Below are 13,655 nucleotides of genomic sequence, written 5' to 3' on the forward strand. Positions count from 1 at the left end.
TCCAGGAAGCTTTCTCAATTCAATTGATCTTAATTGATCTTATTAAAAAAAAAAAAAAAAAAAAACACTGGGTACTGGGTAGATGCTCTTAGTTATATTTTTTCCCCCTAATGATAACTTTGTTGAAACTAGGCCTCCAGTGTTCACTCTTTGAATGCATCAACCATGCCTGCACCTTTTTCAATTCAATACTTTGGATAAAATCCAGAGACATGCACTATGATTCATAATGGTTGCTTTATTTTTAGTTGGCCTTTATCAGACAAACTGCAGCATATTTATGTTTTATAGGGATTTAAGTCAAAATTGGTAGAGGGCTTGAAATGTCTGATCAGTGCATTGCTAAAGTAGAAAGTTTCCTTTTTTTGCAGAACAGTTTTCTTTTTGTTTTATAATTGTGGCGTATTAATGTTTCAGGAGTAGCAATTAAAACTGGACTGAGCTGGAGATGTAAAAGATGCCTGTCCCCACCCCCAACTTCTTCCTGCTGTCTCTGCCATGAGCATATCATCTTTTAATGTACAAGGACACCGTTTTAGCTGGTGTTTTGCTTGTATTATTACATCAACGTAAATGTAGATTAAGAAAAAAATTTTTTTTTTCCACTTCTAAGGCTTAGTCTTAGAATATACACTAAGTCTGTGTATATTTAGAGTGGATGTAATCACAGGATCAGAAACTGGTTGTGGAACTTTTTTTTAAAACTTACAGTGAATAATTGGTCTCTAAACTTTTTCCCAGCATATAATAATTCATATACTGAACTACCTGAAAAGAAATTCAGACTTATACAAAATAATTAAGTGATCCGGGGGCATCTTTATAAGCCTTGATGGACCCCCCCCCTTCCAGTTTCTTTTGTTTCAGATTTCAACATTTCTTTTGTAATGCATTTCAAACTTTTGCATATTTTCTCGCTATACTGCTCCAGTCTGTTTATTCCCCTCTATATGGGGCTTCTTTTCTCCTACACACTCTACCTTCGTGCGTTTTCTGGTGCGAGGGTATTGTTGATCTGAGGCTCTCTGTTGGCGGGTGGTAAATGGGCTCCCACCGAAGTGCTCTGCGATGCATAATCTTCCCTCGCTCTGCTGGCTGAGGCAGCCGAAAGAGCGGGTCAAAGAGGGCACAGAGAAAGCGGTGTGTGTGTGTGTGAGGAACGTGACTGAATAGACGTGGCCTCACAGTGCTCGACTAGCCCAGTATGAGGGGGGACAAAGGGAGGAGGTGTGGGCGCTATAGGGATGAAGGGGTGATGATGGATGGGAGGGGGTAGAGGTATTGTAACTGTCCGCTTTTCTCTATCCATATTCAGTCTGTCATATTTCACGCCACAATTTTTAGAATGAAGCTTAAATTCTATACAGTGTGTGTACGAGATTTTGTGAAATTTAAGTGGCAGCGTTGTGGCCTAGCATCCGCAGTGTGTTTATGTGACAGAGCCAAGGCGCCGAGTGCTAACTGTTTGCTCATCTCCACAGGGCAACATCTGTTCGTGATGTCGATGCTGAGACACAAACTAACCTGGCAGTAAGACGAGGAAACAACATCACACAAAATATGGCAAGTTCCTGTGGTTGACATTTGCTTTGACAACAAAATCCGTGGTTTGCTAGAAGTCTGTGTAGATGCAAAAACCAAATAATTCCTACTTGAATTTTTTAAGACTTCTGTAAGAGGAATCCGATTCAGTTGAATTTAAGGTAATTGGTCACCTAAAATAAAAAATGTCATATCTGGTTCTTGTATAAGTTAAAATTTTCTGTTGTAAATTTTAGCATTTTGCATACAACTGAGGACATCACAAAACCCATAGAGCAATTTGCTGTGTTTTTGTTTTTTTTGACTACATCCCAATGCATATGTCTCTTTCCTTTTATTATTATTTTTTTATTATTTTATCAATTTCCGCCCTCTGAAGCGGTTATTCAACCAATGCTAACTGGCAGACTCTTATTATTTTGATCAGTAGATGTCATCTATCCAAATACAAATGTAACATTGTTGGTATTAGTTTCATTTAGAAAAACTTTTTTTTTGTGGAATCCTGTATAGAAAGTCTATTCTTCAGTAGCCAGCTGTGGTTTTGTCATCAGGATGCCCCGTAGAACTGAACAAAATGTATATTTTCGCTTTAGGTGGATGCGAGGTTGACGCCCCTGGCGGCGATGGGCCTGGACCGAAGCAGTCTGATACATGACAGTCTTCGTCTTCACGGTGGGGTCGTATATCCGGGGATCAGAACCCTCCCAACAGAGAAGAGCAGAGAGGCACCCACCCTCCCACTTGCCTACAACAGGGATGGTCTACCAGAACTAATTTACAAACCAGACGGCCCCCTGGATAGTCGTAAGACCTCAAATGGATACCAGAGCCTCTACAAGGGCACCCATCCAAGCCTTCACAAGCCTGTGCTAGTTTCTGGAGCGGAGGGTCTTGGGTTGGAACGGAGAGTGGGGCCTGGAGAAAAAGTGACAGAGCTGGGCTTGGCTGGGGCTGGTGGAAGCTACCTCCGCATGCCATTGCTGAGCCCATACCCTGAAGCTGGCATGTATCCCTTTATGGACACATCCAAGTACGCTGCTTTGAACATATACAAAGCCTCCTTGCTCAGCCAACCCAGTCCCTACCTTCCCCAGCACCTGCCCTACCCTCCCCTGTGTGCAACCCAAGGAGGCAATGTTACGTCTGCTGCAGCTGTTTCTGCTGCTGAGAGGCTCTATTATATGCCTCCCTACCCTCCCTCTCCCATTTCTTCTCCACTGGTGGCCACTCCCATGAGGATTCCTGCGGTCACAATGACCCCCACTTCGCTGGTACACTGCCAAGACAAGGGGCTCGGTGTTACATCTCCGTTTGCACAGCAGCTTCATCAGCCCTCTCCTCACCCTCAGCACCATCAGGCATCTATGGAGAGAGACAGGTCTCCGAGCAGGAGTAGCAGACCAAGCAGACCTCCCTCCAGGAAGGGAGCAAGCAACAACAATAGCACCAGTAGTACCAGCACCAGTGGCACCACTGCTGGGAATAATAACAGTCTGCCCGCTGATTCTTCTCATATGTCGTCCCGCCTCCCCCAACCTCTCCCTCTGCCTAACCTCCTTGACAAAGCACTGGATTTGCAAAGGCCAGTTGCCAGAATAGGACAACCATCCGCCTCTTCTGCTGCTTCATTATCGGCATGCCCCACTTCTACGCAGTCCATTGCTCATCCTTTTTCTATAAGCAGCATGGCATCAGAGCAGTCCTCCTCTGCCAGACCCAGCCCCCATAAACCTAGGTCAAGAGATGGGGCATCTGAGAACAGAAGTTCAGGAGTAGAAAAAGTACGCAGCAGGTCTCCTTCTGTAGTCAATTTTGAGAGGCCAGCTAACCAAGCCCAGCAAACCAAAGACTCTGCAGAGAAGCCCTTGGATTTGTCAGGAAGAATTATTGAGTACGGACTGCCTGCCAATGGTTTTTCAGTTAAAATGGACACCATGTCATCTGGTGCCCGCTATGGACTTCCCTCTAGTCGGGATCTTCTAACGGAAAATGTCTCCTTGTCCCCTTCCTCCCATCCTCATTCTGTCGTTAGCAGCACTTCTTCAAAGGTCTCAGAGAGACCAGAGATGATCAGCACTTTACACTCTACCTGGGTTGTACCAAGCCCATCTCCCTCACATGCACAGCACACGTCAGGTTTGCCGCCCTCTCCAAGGTCAAACGCAGACCTGGGTCTTTCACAAGCCAAACGCGCCTCCCCCTCTGTCATTAAGAACAAGAGCCTAGAGAGGGTTCTCCCTCAGCAGCGGAGCTCCTCATGCCCAAGGATAGGAGAGCCAAACCTCAGCGTTCCCTCCTCTCAACACTCTGGATCGTCTCTGATAAGCTCCAGGGTGCATTCCCCTAAACCTAATGGTGAGTGGGTGAAACACAGCCCCAGCCAGTCAGAGCAACACAGAGAAGGACCAGAGAGGTCTGTCCAGATGAATAAGAGAAGTGAACAGACTCCCGATCTGTCGTCATACAAAAGGCCATGTTTGGAGAATGGAAACCCTCCTCACCTTTTCCTTCCCCAAAGCGAAGCTTTTCTGAACCACAGCTTGGCTTATGCTAATAGATATCTGCAGTACCCCATCCCTGATGGCCTGGCGCTACACTCTGTTCCAATTTCAGGGAAAGGCCCAGTGTACCCCAATCCTGTTCTGCTGGGCAACAACGGCCTTTACCCAGCCCACTTAGCTGGAAAACATCCTTTAACCTATCCAAACCTACCAGCTGGTCCGGGCTTAGAATACCTCACTTATAACTCGCAGGAGATGGCCCATCCTCTGATGCAGACGCACTCTGACAGCAAGCCGACAGAGAGGGCAGATGTAACACTAAAACCCCGGGGACAGGAGAAACCACGGGTAGCTGAAGAGGGGGGGAGCCACAGAGTTCACAGCACTGGGAAAGAAACAAGCGAAGGCAACCAAATGAAGCATGATAGGGAGATAGGAGTACAAGGACAGGGTGGCAGTCAAAGCAAAACCCTCCCTTCATCTGCAACATCTAGAGAAACGATTGTCTGCATTGACCTTGTACACTCAGACACAGATATCGAGTCTACACCAACAGTCCAAAAACAGTCTTCTGCAGAGAATAGCAACAAGGGGAAGGAAAATGAATGTCACAACAGCCAGAACCCCATCAACACTGAAACTGAGATAAAAAACCATGCACATCCAAGTCACTCTGTAAAAAAAACAAACTTGAAAGGAAGCAACACTGATGGCCAGCAGGATGCTTTTTTTGGGAAAGGAAAAATTCCCCAGGAAACGCCCTGTCAAGCCGAGACACCCAGGGCATCCCAGACCTCTCTTCCAGGAGAGATTTCTGAAGCAGAAGAGAGCACAGAGGAGAGTAGCCCCAGCCCAGACCCCGAAGATCAAGATCAGAGCACTTTACGCTGTGCCCGCACCTCAGGGGAGCGTAGCTCTGGAAAGGACAAAAGAGATGGGGGCAGCTGCGTTCCACTCCCTACACAGGACAATACGAATGTGGTAAAGGAGTGTGAGAGGGAGGTGGAAAAGGAGGACAGTATTGTTGATCTTGGGGAGTCCCAAGCAGAGGGAGATGACGATGAAGAGGAGGGGGAAGAAGGTACTCAGACTTCATCTAAAAACTCTCGTAGGTCCAGCCTGGCGAAACGGATTGCTAACTCCTCTGGCTACGTTGGCGACCGCTTTAAATGCGTCACCACAGAGCTGTATGCAGACTCTAGCAAACTGAGCCGCGAGCAGAGAGCCCTACAGGTAAGTTCACAAGTTTATCTTTTTACCACATATTGTATCAGGTTATTTGTCATGTCATGAGCAGACATTTCAGACTTACATGTGTAACCACAAGAAAATAAATATCCATGGGCCACTGCCTTTATCCCCTTTGCCTGTGGAGCAAACCTTGCATGAACTTTGCAAACTGCATTTAAAGCCCTGTGGAAAATAAATACTACCCATGCTACTGTCTTGGCTGAGGGGTTTGAACTTCCCTTTAGTTTATCATTGGCTCCCTCTTTTGGCTCCCTCTTTTAGGGATGGTCGGTTCAAAGTTTAAACAGAACCACCATTTTTTTGTATGTTGATTACTGAGAAGCCATCGTAAAGGTTACTCTGTGTGTGTGATTCTGTACGAGCCTCTCCTTGTGTGACTGCCTTCAGGCTAAAGCATGTAGTGCTGACTGTGGTGTAGACAGTAGATTCAGAGCATGATCATGACAATCTCAAAGATCACATCGCCTTTGGCTGTACTTAACCCCAAGGTTAGGAGACATTTGGTTCTTGCAGGATGCTTGGATACTAACAGCCTCAGCCTTCTGAAGCCTTGGTTCTCAAACTACAGCCAAAGTACAAAATGTTGCTTGGGCTGCGTTCAATAATCAGATGGTCAGATACAGGTGTTGGTATTCATTTGGTAAATATAAACAAACTGGCTTCTTATGCAGTTTCATCCAACGCTTTTCAAAGTCTGAAACCACATGTCATTTACCAACTGATTTGTCCAATAAAAAGGCGAGCTACCTTTGGCAGCACAAGCTACGTTAAATGCATTGGTTCTCATAAACATTGTAGTAAAGCAGACTAACGTATAGTACAGTTTTTAACCGAGATTCAATAAGCTCCAAATAGTCAAATGTTCAAGTAAACTACGGTTTGTACTCATTACGGCTTTATTGAATTTTCTCGATTAGGAGGGTTAGTGAGAAATCTTTGGCTCTCACTCTGAGAATTCCCACTTCAAGGGACTTTACTGTAGATTTTTTTCAACTACAAAGTGGGGGGTTTTACCCTCCGAGTGTAAATGAGATGTCCATTGGAATAGTATTTGAAAAGTCAGTGAGTGTGGTGGTACTTGGAAAACCTTGTCATGTATTGAAGTGGCACTTCTGATAAAAAGTTTGAGAACCACTGCTCCAAAGCTTTCTGCATGCCCCCTGTCTGCCAATCACAGCCCTTCCCCCTAATCCCAGCTCCTTTTTGGCCTGAGCTTCCCTGCCTGGTCTTTGCGAGGTCATAATCCTCCTCACCCCACTGGATGAAATGCCTTGCCTTCTAACATGCATCATATGACCTCTATTAATGTAAACTTGCCACTACTCTCGCCCACTACCATCTAGGCACACAGATTAAGTTACATGTTTTGAACAGTTTTCTCTAGGGTTTCATGTGCTTAGAAACACAAAGAATATATATATATATATTTTATTATCCACTGGCTCTGAGGCAGATATCTTAATAGGTTGCACATGTCTGTGTATGTCACGAATGCATTCGAGAAAACAGGGTTTTGTCTGTGTCATGCTTTTTTTTTTTTTTTATTCACAGCTGCAACAAAGCCACTAGACTTTGCATTTCTGGAAATTTTTAAATATTATAAAATTTTTTATAAATCTAAAAATTTTATTAAACATCTTTTCTATTGTGTTAATATTGTATCTAGAGATGCACCAAAAAATTAATCAATCATATCTTAGGCTTTAATTTTCAATAGATATAATGTATGAAAACCAAGAACTCAACATTTTATTCAGTAGTTCGTTAAGAGTGGATAAAAATCAGAGGTTAGAAATAATTTATAATGCATACCTTGCAATAAGGTTCATACATTGTAAACTGTTCTACAAACTGAAGAATGTTTTCATTGACGGACACAAAGTGGTGTATCAGAAGTCCAGTTAACTAAATTAAGTTAAAATTCTCCCCACTGTTCTTACAGAGCTGGACTGAGTTTGCAAAGACAAATGAGCAAACTCTAAATTTTCAAAAGTATTACTATTATTGAGGCATTTGCCCCATAAGAAAGGTAGCCTCCACTGCAGCCGAAAGTGGTTCAACAAAAGTCTCATCTCAGGAGCTAAATGCTAATGTACCTTTCATTTTTTTTAAAGATTTAATTTGTAAAAAATATATTGTTTCCTTCTATTTACCAGTTTTGCACACTGTGCTGGCTGGTCATATGATTCTAGTGATTAAAAATGGATTTGGGTGAAATGTGACGCAATATGGAAAAATGTAAGGATTTTTAATCAATTCATAAGCCGCTCCAGTTTTGAATCGAAAACTACAACTTTTATCAAGGAGCTGCTGTTTATTTTCTCACCAGGTCAAACCTCAAAGAAACCTGAATATCAGTGGATGGGAAAGTCTGATTGGTGCATCTCTATATATACGTACATTTGCTATATTTTGTCTGCCAGTTTGCTTCAGAAATGAATTGATGGCTTTGATGCGCATTTGATTGACCTGTTGAGTCACTTTACTTTGTGTCATTATGTGGGACTGTAGCTGCTTATTTATGTGTGAAGAAATATGTGGAGAAACAAATTCATTAAAGAAAAAAAAAAGATGAAATGCTGGACAGATATATTGAGCCCCCCATTCTAATTGCTTAGATGGAAGTCTTATCACGAGAGGAGAGTAATATAAGCCAACCTGCAGCTAACTGGGAGGTCAGTTCTTTACATTTCTTATCACATCTGTCTCTGACAGGCTCTGTCTCCTTTTGTACTCTGTACCGCTGCACACTCCTCCTTTTTGCCTCCCTTCTTTCCTCTCTCTTCCCCCCCCCCCTCTCTCATCTCCTCTATCTGCCTCAGGGCCTAGATGTATATGTTTCCAGTCCATGTTTATGTTTCAGGAAAGGGAGATGCCAGGACTTTAAGGCCCAGAGCGCATGGACTCACAGTGGCTGCACTAGTCTAACCTCTGTCTTGTGATTTATCTGTCTTCCCCCCCTTTTTTTGTCTTGTGTGTGTTTGTGTGCGTTCGTGGGTTTAATTTATTTCTTTGGCAATTTCTTTCATATTAAGACAATGTAATTGCTGACGCAATATTTGCTTCTGTAGCTGTTGAGGCCAGATTGAGGCTTAGAGAGGTGTGTGTGTTTGTGACGTGGGCAGATGAGTGGTTTTCATGGGTTCTCTCTGCTTTTGTCCCCCCCTTTTTTTTCTCTCTCTGTCTTTTGTTTTGTTGTGTGTTTGTGTGCGCACAGCGGGCGATGATGCGGTTCTCCGAGCTGGAGCTGAAGGAGAAGGAGGGCGGCGCCGGCATGTGCGTCTTTGCCTCGGCAGCGGCAGCAGGACGGGAGCTGGCAGACGGCCAGCACAGAGAGAGAGGGCTGGAGTCCTGCCAGCACACCACCAGGCAGGCAGAGAGGGAGGGTGAGTAATACACAAACACACACACACATATGCAAGAGGACAAGACATACTCATAAAAGGACTCATGCAAACAAAAGGTACGCGTGCACACTTGCAGCAGAAGCTGAGGCAAAACTGGGGTCACTCTTAAAAAAGATGCTCTCCTGCAAAAACACGCAACTCTCGCATAAACTGGGCGGGCATAAGCGAGACGGCGAGGGGGAGTTTTTATTTTCAAGGAGCCTTTTGTGCTTATCTGTGCAGAGCGAGACGGAGGAGAGAGAGGGGGCGAGCAAGAGAGGAGAGGGAGGGGCAGGGGCTGCGTGAGTGAAAGCAGGGGGAGAAAGCGGATGGGAGAGCTCAACGGAAAGGGGGGGTATAGTTACGTTGGCTGGGAGCCCAGCTGTGTGTTGGAGCGAGGCCTCGGCTGACGTGTGAGCCTAATTATGGCACGGAGAGGGAGACGGTGAAAGGGATACGAGGAGAAATGGGGGGGTAAAGTCATGCTCTGTGTGAAAAGGGCGTGGCTCGGTCATGCCGTGGGGGAGAAGAGAGGAAGGTGGCATGTCTCTCCTCTATGCTGAAAGTAGGAGGAACCATCAGACGCTGCTGGCTCTGCTCGGCTTGCATCAGATTAAAAAGTCTTTACCCCATCAAAGTTTTACTGCCTGCCTTTAAAGCAGAATAAAAGCTGGCTGGTGTTTAACCGCCACTCTCCTGCTCGTCGATCCCTCACATCTTCCTGCCCCGCCCGTCGGTTTCCCCTGCCCGCTTGGTCTGTCTGCTCTGTGGTCTGTCTGCGTACTTGGTGTCCCTTTTCATCTCTTCCGGCTAACCCTGTTTCCCGGTCTGCCTCGTTCAGGTGTCCGCCCGCTGTACGCCAACAACAGGGTTCCAGTTCTCCAGAGGTGCGTGGCCCCGAGGGACCACGTGTCCCTGGGTCACCAGGGTCAAGATGGGGCCAAGAAAGCTGCGACCAGAGAGTCTGAGGAGGGACTATGCATGCCTCCCACTCTGACGCCATCAAAGGAGTTCCTGGAGGAAAAGTTCAGCCCAGGGTTCGGAGCTGCCAGAAAACGCCCGCTCACTAAGGAGGAGCAGGAGGATACAGAGGAAGGGGAGCGGGAGAAGAGAGCCAAGCTGTCCACAGGTGAGAATATCAGAGAGGTGGATTCTTACTTCCACCTCACCCCCATTTCTTTATAAAATCTAAATTTAGGACAACCTGCCATAATCTATAATAACATTTTCTGTTAGTTTTGCTGTTGATATGGCTCACTACTCAGAGCAGCACAAGCTTGGGGTTACTACACTAAAATGATAATTTAACTTAAATTAATGTTTAAATGAAAAAAAAAAAATATATATATATATATAAAATTTATTTTGTGTAAAACCCGATAGGGTTAGAATTACTGTTATCTAAACCATTTTCACAAAATTTCTTCTGCACAGGTTAATGTATTCAAATAAAACCTTTGATTTGTAGATGAGATAAAGCTCGCCTTATAAATGTTTCCAGCCCTCAAGGGAAACCAAAATACTCATAACTGAGACCACAGGGTAACTGTGACCCAATGTGCAATTCTCTGCTAATGTTGAAAAATGCACAAAACTGTGGTTTGTGAAATGAGTGACCAGGCTCAGTGCCCAGGGTAGCACAGCCATGGGGATGGCACACCACTTTGAACCTCATTTTAACGTTGTGTTATGGGATATAATGTTTGTTTTTTCTATTTGTGTTGTTTTTTTTTTAAACCTTAATTAAAATACAATATCTACCTTTCCAAAAAGCCTCATTGTTCCATAAGACTCTGATAAAAGGCATTAGGGAGCAGGTTAGAGCTCTTTTGAGTATATTTATTATGAAGTTTCCTTTTTTACACTTTTAATTCACGCTACTTGTTTAAAGAGATTTTTAAGATCCTGTTAAATGTACATTTTAAAATGTATTTGATTTAGTAAAATGTGGCGATTGGAAGCAATTTTTGAACCGGACCAGTGTATACTGAGATAAAAGTAAAATAAATTTGTCAAAATCTCTTCCCTAGGCATAGTTTTTACCAGTAGCCTACCTGCTGATGAGATTTATTATTAGGCCTCTTGCAATGTCTTTAGTTTGCAGAAAAACAGCGCTTGCTGGGGTTTTTCTTTCCTAAAAAGCTTTTATTTTGTAGAATCCTGCTATGGAAATCCATTCATTCTCATTCTTCTGTGTTTTTTATAGTTACTGTGCATTTGTTGTTTAGAGAAAAAAGCCAAAGAGAAAAAAAAGACAACCGGATAGCAGCTTTAACCATAGCACCACCCTCCTCCTCTTCCCACTCACTGTCCTGCACTTCGCTCTGTGTGGCAGCCAGCTCCGAGGGGCGTTTAATCCTTCCCTTTGAGCAGACAGCGCGCTAGAAAAGCAAGGAAGAGGGACAGCCATTCTTTCTCCCTCCTCTTTCAGCTCTGCTGTTCCTCCGCTGTGCTTACCCGCCCTCTTCAAAGCTGCTCTTTTTTTTTTCTTCCTTTCTCTTTTCATCTTTTTTTGCCTCATCTGTTTTGGTTTCTTTTTTTTTTTTCTTTTCATCTGGCATGGGATATCGTGCTTGCTCTCCTCGGCACTGGCAGACAAGTCAAATACCCATTCCTTGTGAATTTCGGCGGGGAGCAGTCTGTCTCAGCTCCTTTATTCTTTATTGGTTTGTTTCTCCGTGTTTTTTTTCTCTTCCCTTCTGTCTGTCTCTGTTTCTCACCCTTTCTCCCTTAGCGCATAGAAGTAAAGTATAAAGTTTAGGCCTTGTCGTTGTAGTTACTTTGTCACTCTTAAGCTTGCCGTTCAGGTATTATTGTGTGAGGATTAACAAAGCTTGTTTCACCCGTCAGCAGATGAGCATGAGCAGACTAGACCTAACGAGGATGACGACGATGACGAGGTGCGAAAGCTCAAAGTTTGCATTGAGCTTAAGGGACTGCGACTCAGCAAGCCCGCAGCAGGGGCAGGGTCACCCGACGGGTCCCAGTTCAAACAGGAAAGGCCATGGCCCCAGCCCCGCGCGGCAAACCCAGCACAGACCCAACGAGAGCGCAAGATCCATGCAGCAGAGCCTGAGGACAGGGCCGCAGCGCAGAGGAACGACATCAACGGGAAGTGGGGCTACGAGAAGCTACCTAATGGTAAGAACGAACCACCAGTCAGGCTAACCGCCACCTTTTATTCTCAGAGTTCAGCCAGGGTAACGGAAATCTATCTTTGGCTCACGTTTCACTTTCTTGATGAGCAGGCCGTCTTTAGGGGATTTCCCGAGAGCAGACAGAGAAGATTCGGGGGGGGGGCAGAGGAAATCACTGGTGGGACTCTTGGTCCTGCCAGGCAGAAGGGTTGAAGGGCCTTGGGGACCACGGGCCAAAACGTGCAAGCCCCGACCCCAACCCCCGTTTCTTTTCCTCTTTATTAAATGTTCAGTTGGTTTACGTCAGCTCTGTGAGGAGGATGAAAGACAGGAAGTGGTTGGCGGAGACACGCAGGTGTGCTGTGACTAATGTGTGATCAGTGATTTTTTTTTTTTTCTTTTTTTTTTTTTTCCTCAAGACCAATCACAAGGGGACTGAATGGGGGGGATTTATTGGTGCGTGTTGTTGAAGGGGATTGCTGTTCGCATTAAAAACGAAGGAGTTTCCCTTATTCTTTAGTTGAAATGGGAAGCAGAACAGTGAAAAAGAAAGTTTATAAACAGCAAAGGAAACTTGAGAATTGATCAGTCAATGATTCCAATTTTCTGTCACATGTTTAGACATTATCCCCATGGCAACCGATGCATTTAACAATAATAGTGTCTTTAGCATAACAAATGTTAAAATGCTTAATACCAGTAAGAATCTCTGACAGTGCAAGGATTTTCCTTTTAAGGTGCATCAAATGGAAAGTAGGCCATTTCTCTAAGCTTTGCTCAACTTTTTTTGTCTACAAATTAAATATTTACTGGAATGCAAAACTTGCTGAATACAATTTTCTTTACTGCAGAAATCTTTCTACAAATCACATTAATAACGGTTGTGTTTCTGACAAAGCTCAGCACGGTTTTTGATTTCTTGTGAGTGTATTTGCATCATTTTTTTGAATAGCTAGAGGTGTCTTTGCTGCAGGAAATATTCCATGCCACAATGTATTTTATTGCCATTAAGTTATAAAGTTTGAGAAAAATAGTTGATGAAAGGAAATCTTCTTAATTTCTTTTTAATTTCTGTTCAATCCATTTACGCAGATGCTCCTAAGTATAATAAAGTGCAACCATTTTCTTTTAGAAGTTGTGTGTTGAGTAAGCAGAGTCCTCCTATTAATAAATTAGCCTTACTGCACACCAGACTGGATACATCTGTCCAGCTAAACTCATAGGTCAGGTAAGCGGAGTGTTAATCAGAGGTAACACAGGGAACCCTCAAGGAGCTGCAGAGATCCACAGCTCAGGTGGGAAAGTCTTTTAAAAAAATATCTCTCTTGGATGGCCGCTCACACTGAGCCTGGTTCTGCTGGAGGGTTCTTCCTGTTAAAAGGGAGTTTTTCCTCTCCACTGTCGCTACAAGCATGCTTGGTGTGAGGCATTGCATTAGTCAATGAGTCGATGCAATCAACTGGTTTTCCTTAGATAGAAAACTTTGAATCAATTTGACTGGATGATCTGGTGAAATGTAAAGTGCATGAGTTGTGAATTGGCACTATAGAAATAAACTGAACTGAATTGAATCTCTCCTCTGTCCTTTTATGGAAAACTGTCAGAATGACAGGCAGCCTGTTTGCAATTTGTCACAAGCCATGCAGGAGGCACAGCAAAATATGCTTCGGTCAAAATTAAGACTCGAGGCTGATGGAGGTTTTCCTTCCAGATGGAAAAACAAAGTATAAAGTCTCAAGTAATAATGGAAAGGTTTAGGTTAAAGCACATTGTGGTAGAATGGCCTAGTCAAAGGGTGAAATTGAATTCAACCAAGACTTCAAAACTGATCAGAT

At 44.1% G+C, this 13,655-nt stretch overlaps 1 protein-coding gene across 4 annotated transcripts in view; it reads left to right on the top strand.

The window, feature by feature from the left end:
• Nucleotides 1-13,655, top strand: part of bcor (BCL6 corepressor) — a 40,906-nt gene that overhangs the window by 9,481 nt on the left and 17,770 nt on the right. For 2 of the 4 annotated variants that reach the window (XM_015385366.1, XM_015385370.1), the window contains exons 2-7: nt 1,482-1,563; nt 2,139-5,279; nt 7,916-7,972; nt 8,515-8,683; nt 9,525-9,812; nt 11,534-11,824. In XM_015385366.1, the coding sequence (XP_015240852.1) occupies nt 1,561-1,563; nt 2,139-5,279; nt 7,916-7,972; nt 8,515-8,683; nt 9,525-9,812; nt 11,534-11,824 (3,949 nt within the window). In that variant the 5' untranslated portion in view covers nt 1,482-1,560. The remainder of the gene's footprint in view (nt 1-1,481; nt 1,564-2,138; nt 5,280-7,915; nt 7,973-8,514; nt 8,684-9,524; nt 9,813-11,533; nt 11,825-13,655) is intronic. The other 2 variants (XM_015385367.1, XM_015385368.1) reach the window with 2 other exon arrangements.

The sequence above is a fragment of the Cyprinodon variegatus genome, unplaced genomic scaffold, assembly GCF_000732505.1.
Source record: "Cyprinodon variegatus isolate N-32 unplaced genomic scaffold, C_variegatus-1.0 Scaffold337, whole genome shotgun sequence".
Lineage (NCBI taxonomy): Eukaryota > Metazoa > Chordata > Actinopteri > Cyprinodontiformes > Cyprinodontidae > Cyprinodon > Cyprinodon variegatus.